This window comes from Sesamum indicum, linkage group LG12 (genome assembly GCF_000512975.1).
Source record: "Sesamum indicum cultivar Zhongzhi No. 13 linkage group LG12, S_indicum_v1.0, whole genome shotgun sequence".
NCBI lineage: Eukaryota > Viridiplantae > Streptophyta > Magnoliopsida > Lamiales > Pedaliaceae > Sesamum > Sesamum indicum.
In genome coordinates, this window is record NC_026156.1 from 1,936,794 (window position 1) to 1,951,595 (window position 14,802).

Genomic DNA, 14,802 nt, shown 5'->3' on the forward strand with positions numbered 1-14,802 from the left:
TTGTGTAACCATTAGCCATTTGCACGATTTTCTTGGAGACCATTCCTTCAACGATAGCAAAGCTTGATCCATCTCATTGCAGTTCTTGGAACATATCTTCTTCATCAGGCTGTATGGAGGATTTCGTGTAAGAACCTACTTGTCCAATGCCATCCGTCACGGCAAGTCGAACTTTCTGCACAAATACTTAAATGCCAGTATATTCTTTTATAAGCCAGAAAATATTACTGAAAATTTTGGAAGTAACTCGTGGACTGGGAACAAGACGGTAATGCATTATCTGAATACCACCAAATGGAGGTCAAAGTCATAAACCAGAGAGCAAGCTTCTACTTCCCAACTAGCAGTCATTAAAATTATGAATTCTAGCTTTGAATTGCAATACAAATGGAGGTCAAAGTCATAAACCAGAGAGGAAGCTTCTACTTCACAACTAGCAGTCATTAAAAATATAATTATGAATTCTAGCTGTGATTTGCAATAAATGCAAGAACCAACTGAACGTGAATATTTTACTTCATAATGAGTTTGTTTTAGCATATCATAACTAGTCAGCATTTTACTTCATGGTGAGTGTTTCTTTTTTTTTTTTTTTATCAAAATCAATTCTTTGTAGGTATAATGAGCAGTGTCCACCAAGGTTAGTTCCTCCTTACAAGTTGAACTTAAACATTCGCAGATTAGCAGGAATTTTGTTATATACAGGATTGATGCTGTAGAATTACAGGAGAGTGAGTGCAGTACCTTCTCTATTTCTTCGGACAAAAGAGGATTTTCTTTCAGGTACTGTAATGCTTTGTCTCTTCCTTGTCCCAACCTAAATTTGACCAGTAAGTACAGAAAGGCATTGCGGATGTTATATTTGAGGTAAACATAAAAGCAAGATAAGTTCTAGACTTTCTAAAGATTGGGTCCATGAGAAGATGGCTTATACGTCTAAAGAAACATCTCTATTATCCATATTTTTTAGTCCTGTCCCCTATCCCAGCTCGAAAATATATGCGCTCATATTAGTAACAAAATCCAAAGATGCACTAGCCTCGTGTTTCCATTTCCAGAAGTTTGTGTGTTAGGATTGAGTGCTGCTGACTTGAAGTGCTTTACAACTCTGAAAGTTGTAAAATTATCTGAGTCATTCTGCAGTTCTTTATGATCATGTAAGCATACTTCATACAACTTTAAAGGCTGTAATTATCTTAATCATTCTGTTACTTCTTTGACAGTCATGTACACCCTTAGGCAAATTATGCCTAGAGTAAACAGTCAATAACCACTCATTGTTTAGAGTAATAGCTAAATCAATTAAACGACTAAAATGCATCTCTTATTTGTTAATAATTCTAATACAATGCATGTCAAGTTATCCTAGCATTTCAACACAAAAGTATGATAGCCAAACCTGTGATCACCATAGCTATACCACGCCCCCTTCTTTAAGACAACATCGGTCATTTCAGCACAATCCAATACACAACCCTAAAGAGAAAATCAAGATCAATACAAGAGTCCTCTAGTAAGAAACCAACGGGATGCAATACAAAAATACTATAAACAGCTACACAGACCAGTTTGCTCACTCCCTCCCCAAATATAATTTCGAACTCAGCTTGCTTGTATGGCCTTGATACCTATAAAGAAATAAATTATGTAAAAGCAAGTGAACTAATATTTTGGAGAAAATACAGAAAACTGCATTCAGGTCAAAATGCTTTTTCTTTTTCTTTTTTTTTTCCCTTTAGGACTGCACACCGTCCAGAACTTTTAGGCATCTTAAAGTTTGACCAGCATTCAAATAATAACAAAGTGTCAAAAGAGTACACAGGATTATAGAGAAAAAAAATTCTCGGGTCAGTTACCTTACTCTTTTGAACTCTTACACGAACTTTAAGTCCAACATCTTCATCTCCTTTAACCTTTAACAACACAGACCATATATGATTCATGCCGTGACCTCAGATTAGGTAAATGCACAATAACCAAGTGAATAAAACAGGATCAAATATTGTTAAGCAGAGTTTGGACTCACAGATTTTATCTTCCCTATAGGACGTATCTCAAGGCGGACAGATGCAAAGAACTTTAAAGCAATTCCACCGCTCGTCACTTCAGGATTTCCATAATATACACCTATCTGGCTTAGACAAAGACATAATATCACGAGGCTTTAGATCACAAATACACAGTTGAAAAGGAAAAACCATATGTAATGCACACACACTATGACTAAGAAACTGAATGTAAAGACTGTTTAATGATGCAATTCAACTTTCCAGAAAGAAGGAGCAATTTGCCTCTAAATAAGGTAGCAAACAAAAACTTTTCAATCATAAGTACCTTGTATCTAATTTGATTCAAAAATACAAGTGTACATCCAGCTTTGGACGCATTCCCCGACATTTTACGCAGAGCTTGACTCATAAGGCGAGCTTGCAAACCCATTTGTTGCATCCCAATTTCACCCTGTGCAGAGAGTACATACCAAGAAAAATTCATGCCTAAAAGGAGAATCATCAGTTTAAAATACAAGTTCTTTCACTTACTTCAATTTCAGCTCGTGGCGTAAGTGCTGACACTGAATCAATGCAAATGAGATCAACAGCACCAGATCTGCACATGCGATCAGCAACTGAGACATAGAAGACAGAGGACTCAGAAAAACAGCTTTTACCAAATGACTACAGCTTGGCATAAGGGCAACCAATCTGGAAGCTATAGTCAAATTTCTTAGAATCTCAACCAGGAAAGAAAATTACTTTCTAGCGCCATCTCTCCATTATCAGGCTGGCAAACTATCAAATTTTCTACATCAACTCCCAAAGCTTTTGAGTATGCTGGATCAAAAGCATGCTCAGCATCAACAAGCATAGCATTTCCCCCAAGCCTCTGTTTGTTTAACATCAAAGAATTTCAACTTGTTCTTCAAGTGGAATGTAGAAAATAAACAGCACAAGAAAGACCTTTAGCAACTAACCTTTTAAATGCATGAACTTATTATAATGGATTTTCAATTGATAAATAACTGATGGAGTAAAAGTAAGCACAACTAGACCTGCACTTCTGCAATTGCATGGAGTGCTAGAGTGGTCTTCCCACTACTTTCTGGCCCATATATCTGTCAAGAAAAGCCAAAAAGATTATCAGGCTCCACAAGAAGTTCTGCTGAAATAGATAAATAACTACTGAATTCTCCTTGTAACTTGTCAAAGTAACTTTCATTGCAAGGTTTTTTTTATCAAAGATGCTGTGTCAGGTAGAAGACTTATGCATTTTCAGATCATAGATCCATCTCAGTCAAGTTTCAGAAATAAATTGATATCATATGAGAGAGGATACTGAATGAAATAATAAATGTAAGACCTCTACGATTCTTCCTCTCGGAAGGCCGCCACCTAAAGCAAAGTCCAACGTCAAGCAGCCACTTGGAAAAGTTTCGCTACACAAACAAATACAGGTATCAACTTAAATGTACACTACAATGAAGATCAGTATAAATAAATAGATAAACTATTTTAAGTCAATAATCAAGGAAATATACATAAAAGTAGAAATGTCAAACAGCTTCATTGCATGATTTCTGTAACCAACATATTGTGATCCAAGCAACTAAGCCATCCATTTTCTAGGAGCACTGCTAGTGAATCCCCTAAACAACAGGCAGATAAAGAGCATGAACCTTAAATTCTTCATACTGTTCTTTAGGGAATGATTTCATGTGCCTACACATTTGATTATATAGAATTAAATGGCATTAATGAAAACACCTACACCAAGGCTCCACCAGCGCTTCCCAATCGTGTAACGCTTCCCTTCCCGAAAGAGCTATTTATGTCGTTCATGGCAGCATCAAGAGCTTTTTGCTGTTGAAGGAAAGAAATAAGTTAGATGGGACAATCGCCTAAACAATAACTACATCGTGACTGCTAACAGATTCTAAGAAGAAAGAGAACTAGGAGTTGCAGCAAAACCAGAGGTGCATATTTGAAGAACCTTTTGAGCTTTTTCTTGAGATATGTCTTTAAGAACTGAATGCATGAACAGTTATCCATCACTGCTAATGCCGGAAAATTATGCACCCTAATCAAGCTATCTCAAATTTGAAGTAAACGCAATTATTTGCCACCGGGGTACTTCTTAAACGGGTTATAAACAATCACAATCTTTCCAAATGGAGCTGCACAATAAAACCTCCTGTTATAGTTGCACCACTTCTACCATGCATCAATATAGACCGACAATGTTGCCGAACATAAGCACCCTCTTCTAGAACTTCAAACAGACCACAAAGGAAATTGCAGAAAACAACAGTAGGAGTTTATGCCATCTAACCCGGTCAATAAAACGAGGGTCAAAGTCAGAGGAGAGAGCACCATTCACTTTTCCATCGAATTCAGAGCGAACCCTAACTTTTTGAGGGTTCGTCCGCGACGGACAAGAGGCCTGAAGGAAACCACGCAGCGAAGGAGCATTCGAGAACGTCGGCGAAGTACAATTCTTCGATACTGAGTTAAAATACTGGGTTTTCAGCGGGAAAATTAAATCCATTTTTGTTCTTCTTCCGTGAATTTTTGGTGCAAATATACCACTACTACTGGGAAAATGAAAGCAGCAGGCAGCAGAAAGGCAGGAAGAAGACGCCTGCCTGACACTGGATGAAGCGTGAGCCTGCTTCTCTTGTTAGCAATGGATCTGGCCCTTATATAAGTGGGCTTCTTTTTTGCGTGAAGAACATATCAAGAAAAAGAAAAGGCTAACAGATTAAGGCCCATAATTCAACGAAAAGGTTGCAACGGCCCCATGCTTTCCGCAACATCCAGGGACAAGAAAATATGAAGTGCAAATAGGACGTTAAGGATTTCCCTTTTCTTTTTGCATTATATCCATTTACAAACAGTAAAAAATTACAATAAATTTATATTATATTGATACATCAATATAGTAAAAATAATAAATAAATAAATTATAATAACCCTCTATTCAATCAATATTAAATATAATTGTAAATAAATTATAATAACTCACATAAAGTGAAACAAATAGGCACATGTCCAATAGCACTGTAACCTATGACCTTAAACTTATTGCTAGGATCTTAGTCTTACCCTCAAATCACTGAGGTAAAATATCATTACTAGATATAAAAATTCTAAATAACTCTACTTTAAAAAAACTTAAAATCCATCACAAAACACCTCCAAATATATATGAATCCATGCTGTAAAAATTTTAGGAAGTCGAAAATTGGAAAAAGAAAGAGCAATTAATTAAATAATTTATATAGTTTCCAAACTCCCGTGCAAAACATGCTATGAAACAACTTCACAGTACATTATTTCAATCTTATCATACAACCAATCCCACTCACTCAAAACACAAATTTTCAACAAATATATATGTTGAAAATATAATATTTATTATCAATCAATCAAATCTTTCTGAAAGGGAAAAAAAAAAGTCCCTCTATAAAAGTCAAAACTACAGTTTCACAGTCGGGACGAAACAAAAAATGAAATCATATAATATAAAAAATGTCGAAAATAGCAATAATTGTACAATATAAAAACAAAACAATCAAAGTTAGAGGAGTAAATATTAAGGGGGAATAACCTTTATTGATTATTAAAGGTGTGTTTGGTGAAAAGTAGCTATCAAGAATCCGTTGCAGCCGGGGAGAGCACAATCACACTATAGTGGTAAATAATATAATTAGGGTTCGTGTTTTGTGGCTCCACCGCCCGACCTAACTCTTGCTACTTTAATTAACAATCCCTCTCATCATCTGTATGTACTATGTTTCCACACGACATTAATGCTGTCCTCTGCCTCTACCCAATCCCAATGTAATAATATCTGATGATATCCTCTTCCTTGTTTGGTTGAGGCTGGAATAATTGCCCGGTGGATCAGCCGCCCCTCGTGCGCTGCGGGAGCGGACATCACCTCAAAATTGTATGCATTGGGTTGTGCTAATAATGCCGGGAAGAGTGGTACCGGTTATTTTTAAATTTAAAAATTAATTTGAAAGTAAAATAATATGTTATGAATAGTTTTATAAAAAATTATTGTTATTTTTCATTTATGTATTTCGGTATATCCTCATCCGGCTATTTGTTATTTTATGAAGAATGAAAAATAGATATTATGAAAAGATTGAGTCAACGAATCGAAAAGTGACCTCATACGGATTCAATACCTAGTCGTGTTAATATATGGGGATATTGAGATTAATATCAGAGCAAATACTTGATTATAATTAATGTTTGATTGATGTCTGAATAAATAAATAACTTTTAAAAAATTACAATAATATTGTACTTTTCAATTTTTCTTTTTCATACAATTTACTAAATTTAAATTTACTTTTTGTTTATTATTTAAATTCGCTCGTACACATTATTTATCACATAAGTTATAGACAAAGAATTTGAATGATTTATAAATCTTAATATCTCCTCTTCTTAGTAACTATATTTTCAGAACCAAATAATAAAACTCATACAATATTCAAACAAACAATAGCTCGCACAACGATACACTAATTAATAAAACGCACTGAAAACGGTCAAATCAGTGAATCAAAGAGATGAGGTCATGCGGATATATTGATTTCTCTTCACATAATTGTCCTCTCACGTGTTTGGTTAGATGGATGAAAGTGATAGTCAAATAATCTTAATTGGGAAGAATAACGTGACCCATTTGTCGTTGAGCGGTGTTTGGCAACATGTATAAGGTCGTTCCCGAATTCCGTCATCTGATTTCATCTTCCTTGACATTTTACACAAAGGTTAATTTGAGGCTCCAAGTGCCATTTCTTGATGCGGATTTTAATATTGGTTTGATGTGTGACACCTGTGTCCTCTTCATTGCTCTAAATTAAATATTTATTATACTAATAAATTTTCAAATTATTTTTCTATAAATTCTTTTTATTGATTTTTATTTAACCCTGCCGACATCATTTGCGTTAAAAAAAAAGGAGTTCTTAATTTAATTTTAAAATTTTAATAATTTCTTTCGAATTAATTATAAACTTGTCTTTATTATTATCATTTTAAAAGTTGTATTATTTTATTTTATCCAAACACACTAACAATATTTTTTCAAAAATAAGATTTGACGTTTTATAAATTTTAAACATATGTTATGAGACGTATAAGTTTATAAGGTCTTTTAGATAAATTAAGCAAAACAAGCTCTAAAATAGTTTTTTTTTTTTTTAAATACATCGATATTTTAAAATTAACCAATATATAATTATAACATTCAATACTCGATACATTAACATTTTTCGATCAATCAATAACCTCAAAATAAATAAATATTAATATTAAAAATAGATTAAATATACGTATCTTACAACTTTTTAATTATGAGACCTAAAATTTGATGATGCAAGAAATCATTAGCGCTCTAAAGTGTTCTTGGTCACGGGAAGAAAAAGTCAAGTAGATTAAATACCAATGCGATGTCATTGACTTTGCGATTCTAAAACTGTTTAGATAATTTCTTATTTAGGAAAAGAAACAATTCAAATTGTTTATGTACCAAAACCACTATACCAAAAACATAAACAGCACAGACCAAAATCTTTGTGAAAAATTGATAATATATATTTGCAGATACCATTTTTTGTTTTTTAGCATTGTTAGGATCGAACTTTTTATATGTATATATAGTTAAAAGTAAAAAGATAATAGAACTCTTACTTTAGATGCCAAAAATGACTAATTCAAATATTTTCAAATATAGCTCACATACCATAAAAGGTCTTGAAAATGCGTACGAATTGTTCAAATTGTTTTATTTTAAAATTAATTGTATTCAAACTCGAGCATGTACGATGTTTTACGTGTATTCACTTATTAATGAGCTCATCGACTTTGCTGCCAACAAGAACCACCCACAAGGACGATTAAGTGGCCAAATTATTACATGCATATTGTTTATGTGAAATATAGGATACGAGTTTGAGTCTTCGGAAGAAAGTGAGGGACTATCCACTAGGTTTGTGTTTTGAATTGCACGTGTTCAATGAAATGCAACTCAGATTTTCAGAACCACCGGTACAAAAACCTTAAAAACATATTTCTTGTGATTGGTCTGAAATTCTGCGTTCACAAGTCAATTATACATAGGCTTGTAATCTTCCAAACAATTCGTGCAACATGAGATTAGTTTACACGTAAATGCTAATCTTTGAACGACAAACAGATAACCTAACTAATCCAAACAGTCCCATACATATGTTTCTCAAAATGAATTATAGTATCACAAGTACTGATTCCACATACAAGACAACCCAACTTCAGACAGATAACTGTCCGACGAGCTTCCTTCCCCGAAGCTCGAACAACCATTCACGCTAAGTTGATCGTTGGCACTTTGTGCCCCGTTGAAATGGTTCAAAACAGCTTTTATCGCATTCTTGTCGCAAGAAGAAGAGTCATTGGTCGAATTATAAATTCCAAAGTCAGGCATTATCCCACCAAAGTTTGGCAAGATTTTGGTGGGGAATATTTCCTGTGGGTCCGTGTGGGTGAGGAGAGAGAAAGTAGGGCTTGTTTGGTTTGTGGTGAAATTGGAGAAGCAGGGCACTTGCTCATGGTATTGATGATATTCGTAATTCGCACTGGCCTGTGTTTGATCAAACGTGATGAAGGGTTCCATCAATGGTGGAAGAGATGAAGATGGAGATGTCGTGGCGTCGCAGCCGTTCCCTGTTTCTTGTTTTCCTGGGATTTCTGATACGTTTTTTAAGAACACTCTACAGAGAACCCAATCATCCTGTACATGCATATACGTACATACCACGTACGGTGAGTTAATCAATATGTATCTTAATTATTGGCAGGTCTAACCAAGTTTAAAGAAAGAATTAAACAAGATTCTTGGATTAAGACATGAGAATTGTCTTAATTTCTTAAGATTGGTTCTGTTCACACACAAGGCATTAGCAAAAAGGACAAAGCAGATTATTTTAAGACATGATTACAACATTATAGAGCATGGAGCCAATGACTAACTGTCGTGATACGTTAAAATAGTATCTATACAAGACAACAAAATTTTGACTAAAAAACTAAGATATTGTCCAAAAGTCTTTTCTAAATGAAAACAGCTTGTAACTTAATGACAACCATAGTATATTGACAAGTTGAAGATATGGTGAATAAAGATCAACAACTCAAATCATGATTAGTCAAGCTTAAGTTGTTGATACAGTTAGATAATCGCGATTAAGACGGAATAATTATTCAACATGAGACGAGAGCAAGAGTCTACAATTACCTTGGCAGGAGAAACTACTTTCGGGCTGGGCCCGTGGGCTCCCTCGAGTCGAAACTCATGCATGACCCAATCGCTTTTTCTTCCTTTGGGAGCCCGGCCCTGATAGAACACTAGAGTCTTTCGCATTCCGACGAGGGCTCCCTTTCGGGTGACGGGCCGGTCCTTGCCGGTGGCCTTCCAGTAGCCGGACACCGTGGCCCGGTTTGTTCTCAGGCCAGTTGCATATTTCCTGTCCCTTTGGCTGTAAAAATACCATTGTTTGCCTCCGACACATGCAGTTTCTGCATTACAACAAGAAACTTATCAAGATTTTTGAACATCATCATCAATTTTCTTTTTTTATTTGGTATTATTGCAAGAATATCAGGAAAGGATGAGGTGATGTCAGTGTCAATGAGGAAATGATGCTAGAGTGATGGTGATGACCTGTTGGGGACAAACACGTGGCCTAGCGCCAAAGGACGCAATAATTTTGGCCTTGAACAACATTTTGATAACTGCCCATATACACCAATAATTATATATGGGCAAAGTGTCAAAGTCTCCACTTTCATTATCATGCTCAACCCATTAGAGCTCACACAGTTCTACTCAGGCCAACTGAAAAAGACGTATACGATGAGGGGAGGCGTCGTTAGACATTGAAAATAATGAAGTTCAAGTGTTCCGACTACGTTAGTAGAAAAAGTAAGTTAAAGAAGGACGTTCAGAGCCTAAACCAGTTTGATCGGATGAAAATTACAGTGAAACACTATCACCATCAGTCCTAACCTGATGGTGCACACGCGTATGGTCGAGACTAGACGCAAGGTGTAGATAGTATGACTTTGGAATTTTTCCTTTTTTTCCCCTTCCTTTGTAGTTGTATGGGGTAGTTGTCTCCATCTTTAGGTTAGGACAAGGCCAAGAGTGTCAGTTTCTTCAAAAAGGTAATTGAATGAGAAATTTACGGGTGAGTGAGAAGTATCGATCCCATTAACAGATACAGTAATCTATTCATATTCATCTAGAATGAAAGGAGGCAAATAATATATGTGGTAGACGACTTGCGTACGATCACTTGAAAGATTTATTCCTTTTGTGATCCCTATCACTTCAAAAGAATCTTCCTATCATGCAGCAAAAATGATACCCAGAGGTCTTCCATTAGCACACAAATTCTGTGTTTTTCCCAATTACGATGACTACATTAAGATAAGACAAGTGTAGCTCTGCTCAAAATATCCACTAGTATGACAAAAATAGAGATTCTAGTGGCAAAGTTAGAATAAATAGAGCTGTAAGTGCTGCTTTACATCCACACAAGTTTAAGATGAATATAACTTGAGATGATATGTATTTATCAGAACGAATCGTATACGACAGCTTTCACCCCGTGACCGGCCCTGAAAGAGATATCTACCCCCATAACAAGGCTGTTGTAACTCTACCGTAATTCAATACAAGTAAAAATGGCTGGCAACATGGGGAAACAGAGAGATATATGGTCATCTGCAGTTTCACTAAAGATCATTTATGTGGTCAAGAAAGATTCATAATAATAAATGGACCTGAATTAGACATATAACAAAGAAGGCATGCATGAGAAAAATGGACTTATTATCATAGGGTAGTTAATGAAAAGAAAGCTGTCAAGATACATAGATTATAATCAATGAGCAGAGGTCTCTCACCAGGAATGTCCCACGGCTCGCACTTATTAAGGTCGACCTCGATCAAAAGAGGAAACGGCTGGGCGCAACCCGCTACCCGTTTCATCAGGTAATCACACACCAGTTCTTCATCTCTTGGGTGGAACCTGAACCCCGGTGGCAACTTCGCCTCCACGTTGCTCAAACTGCTCATTTCTAACTATGGCTTGTGGTGGGGAAGGAGGAGAGAGATGGAGAGGGGATATGGAACTCCCCTTGCATATAAGAACGAATGTCAAATACTGATAGGCCTACCAAGAAGCTCAAATGGCAGCTCCTATATGCGCTTCATATATATACTAACAATTAAGTAAAGAGCATGGCCGTGGCCAAGTGTTGATTTTTGTTACCAATTTAATTTAATATTCTAATAATATTTATATTTTTTAATATCTTAGGGGCTAATACTACATACGAGTATTTACCTTTATTTTTTTTTGAGCTGGTTGAGGAGTAATAAAAATCAAGGAGGAAGTCAACAAAGGGGATTTCGTGTTAGAGGAAGGCGTCGTCATCCGTGGGGGTTTAAACTTCCAAGACGATTTCGTAGCTTTTGTGCTTGATGACTTGGATCCATAGTGGACCCATCCACTTGACGTGGATCAACCTAATATCCATTATCTATTTTCAGCTCATTCTCGTCAAACACTGGAACAAAGATCAGATGGAACCACGCCCCATTCTCCTTTGAAAATTATATTATAAAATTCTTGAAATCTACATAATAATCAGTATACAAAATACGACAACAATCATAAAGAATTCTTACCCAAATTAAATTTGATCAACTTCAATTAATCACAGTTGACATACGATTAGTCACTCACCTTAGACTGTATGCCAATTACCTATTAGTTCATTTACATCTGTCTATATTTAATCTGAAATAAAATTTTCAATTATAATATAGTCTCAGCATCATAAAAGCCAGAAATTACGTAGTCTAAAATCGAATCAATATACTTATATGTAATGACTCTAAGCCATATCAACTTATGATATCTAAACCATCTAAAGAGGAGAAGTAAAATTCAAAGGCAGGGCACCAAACTAGTGGCATTTTCTGGGTGTGTAAACTGTAAAGTTCCCCCACTCACTGTACTTGCATTATCGTGACGTCCACAATGAAGTGTGACCATTTGGAAGATTCGTTTTGGCAGTTTGATCAACATCTGAATTCCATTTACACTTAATTCGAATGATAAGGGCGCCACTGTCTAAATCTCACTATTGGTTACGCTAACACTAAAATAATACAGTCAAGAGTATGTATCTCTGTTGTGCCCACACTGTGCACTGTTTCCATGAGCAGGTTTGGAAATAGACACTCTTCTGTGGCGTATAATAAAATATATCGTTCCCCGGTTAGAGAAACAAATGCAAATGTCCAAATGTTGTGATGTAAACAATGAGGCATACATCAGGCATAGAATAACATTAGCCCACCCGCCCAAAGGGGAGAATTTAAGAGCAGAATTTGCACCAAACTGTGGCATATTTTAAGAATTCAACGACTGCGAACCACCAGCTCCCAGTAATGATAATAGTTTATAGAACCTTTTTTTTTTCCGCAATTTCAATAACTCAACTGCGCATTCACCAACCAGCAGGGATGGATTGAGGAACATGCACGGTCGTAGCTGATGCATATCTCGGTACCTAAGCTTACTCAATAACATGAATTACCAAGTCTTCCCTCCTTGGGAATTAAGCGGAAACTATGAGCAGAAAATTTGACCCTTCAATTATAATAACAGAATGAAATATAAAGGCACACAACTTTGGAGAGTTGAGAATAAATTGGCAGCTGCTGCCTCTAACCAGTAATAGGAGGATAAATATACAAATGTTTGGTCAATCTTTACTGATAATTGAAATCTGCAGAACACAGTGGAAACAGGTAGATAAAAAAGGGTGCCAAAAGTAAAAGGGAATGATTCAAGTAATGTTCAGAAGATTTTCACTCACTAATTATCGATTGAGACGAGTGAATTAGCGAAAGCTTTCCAACTGCTCCTGATGATTCTGATAAGAACTAAGGCCACTTTCATCCAGAGCAATGCTGATAACGATGCATTATACTATCTTTCAAAGTATTATTGGCATTGCTGAAAGTTGTTTTTGACTTGGTAAAGCCACAAAAGCTTATCAGTAGCCAAAAGGAGAGCTCATTGTGTACCTTTGTCCAACTACTTTGAATAGTTCACTATCCGCCTTTACTGTGATGCCAACCTTTCAGGTTATCATGCTCCAAGCAGTCGCATTATCTTCACAAAATTCCCCATCAATCCCCACCCACAAGTACCCCAAAGGATTTAACATCTGTCCAAAACGACAAAGCTTTCTCAATGTGACCACGCGTACCCTTGTGCTGCTGCACATTTCTACATCAAAATACCCCAATCCAAAGACCAGCATGGGAGGTTGAAAAAAATTTGAAATCAGTGAAAGCAAATAGAGGTTTTTTTTCTTACAACTCTTTCAATTTACGACACACTAAGAAATGGGAGAAAGCAAATAGAGCTACTCCAAAGTATTTTAGGATCAAAAGCAGGGTCGTATTACCGCTTTTAAGAACAGATTGAATTAACTTGAGCTCACAACTGCAACAGACAAGTCCAAGCAAATATGCACACAGCCGTGTGCACAAGAAAAATAGTCGGAAAGTAGAAGAATCCTATACAGTATCTAGCAGGGATTTTGTCAACTTGAACACTACTGATTAAAGTGACAAGTACCTAATTGATGTCCTTAATTTTCTGAATCTCAAATTGATATTCATCTTAATTTTCTTACTCTAAAGAGGATTGTTAGGTAGCAAACGAATTTCAAGCGAAAAAGGAAAAATTAATGTATCTGTCATCCAATAGACAGACTTGCACAACCTAAGTCATCATTAGATATGAAGATAAATGTCTTATCTAGGTAGATAAGTCTTAGCATCTGTGTAGTTGGTCAATACAATAATACTTCTAGTGTTGAGCAACTTACTACCTGCATCCACCCCTCCTCCCAACCTCCCCAAATAACGCACGCACGTAGAAACAAAGACATAATTGTGTGTGTATGGGACGGGGGTGGGTCGGGGGGGCAGCGAACTTCAACCAAAATTCTAGCCAGGTTACTTTCCAGGACATACAACAGAAGATCTTATATTATTTCATTTGACTGATACAAACACTGTAAGAGTGATCATCTGTTTACTGTTCTAAAAATTTCCAAGCTTATGCAACATCCTAACAATAATCAGTTCCATTGTTCCATACTTGCTACACAAAGGAAATAGAACCAGCTTGGAATACATTCTGGAAATTAGGCATCAAGAATAAGAATTTACCCAAGTGAGAAAATAGGATCCCGCTTCAGGGTAAAAATATATCAACTCATGCAAGTTCTCAAGGTATGATATCATTTCAAACATTTTCAGCAATTACAGGAATGATAAAGGTAGCAAGACTGCCTGAAAGAACATGGATCTGCTCCTGCCTCCTGGAGAAACAACAACCTATACAGCAGCAAGAAAGTTTCCAAAACAGGGACTAGAGCAACCCAAAATGTCCAATAAAACCCAAACAAGTTACCTGCAATTAATTAACGCGCACATCTGTCTTAAGAAAGATAGGTAAATCTAAGAAAAGATTAGGCTCTTACATGATACAACAGAGAGAAACACTCACAAAGGGCCATTTGTTTACTACATTCTGTCACATCTCTAACATATACTGCATTTGAGCAAAACTAATCTAAGATTCCAGACACAAATGCTCTAAGCCAGAACCCCAACTCATAAATAGGCTTTAAGATACCGACAAGGGTCGGGACC

General features: G+C 36.1%; 2 protein-coding genes and 1 long non-coding RNA gene across 5 annotated transcripts; all 3 read right to left on the reverse strand.

Moving 5' to 3' along the window:
- Window positions 15-4,673, reverse strand: LOC105175053 (DNA repair protein recA homolog 1, chloroplastic). 3 transcript variants are annotated; one of them, XM_011097372.2, is made up of 13 exons: window positions 4,327-4,671; window positions 3,766-3,857; window positions 3,358-3,433; window positions 3,050-3,112; window positions 2,754-2,883; window positions 2,541-2,626; window positions 2,335-2,460; window positions 2,027-2,131; window positions 1,857-1,913; window positions 1,566-1,628; window positions 1,400-1,476; window positions 745-817; window positions 15-175 (listed from the first exon to the last, which is right to left on the reverse strand). In XM_011097372.2, exons 1-13 carry the CDS (start codon window positions 4,540-4,542, stop codon window positions 74-76), a joined length of 1,266 nt encoding a protein of 421 aa, XP_011095674.1. In that variant the 5' UTR covers window positions 4,543-4,671; the 3' UTR covers window positions 15-73. The 3 variants fall into 3 exon arrangements, with proteins under 3 accessions (XP_011095674.1, XP_020554007.1, XP_011095675.1); XM_020698348.1 differs by having other exon boundaries at window positions 17-186; window positions 4,327-4,672; XM_011097373.2 differs by lacking the exons at window positions 15-175; window positions 745-817 and adding an exon at window positions 824-1,108 and having other exon boundaries at window positions 4,327-4,673.
- LOC105175054 (NAC domain-containing protein 21/22-like) lies at window positions 8,075-11,300 on the reverse strand. The gene is made up of 3 exons (XM_011097374.2): window positions 10,962-11,300; window positions 9,289-9,569; window positions 8,075-8,784 (listed from the first exon to the last, which is right to left on the reverse strand). The coding sequence occupies exons 1-3, from the start codon at window positions 11,131-11,133 to the stop codon at window positions 8,269-8,271; spliced, it is 969 nt and encodes a 322-aa protein (XP_011095676.1). The 5' UTR covers window positions 11,134-11,300; the 3' UTR covers window positions 8,075-8,268.
- On the reverse strand, window positions 14,116-14,802 carry LOC110013022. Its single transcript, XR_002288183.1, has 2 exons — window positions 14,657-14,802; window positions 14,116-14,560 (listed from the first exon to the last, which is right to left on the reverse strand). It is a non-coding gene; the product is annotated as an uncharacterized LOC110013022 (long non-coding RNA).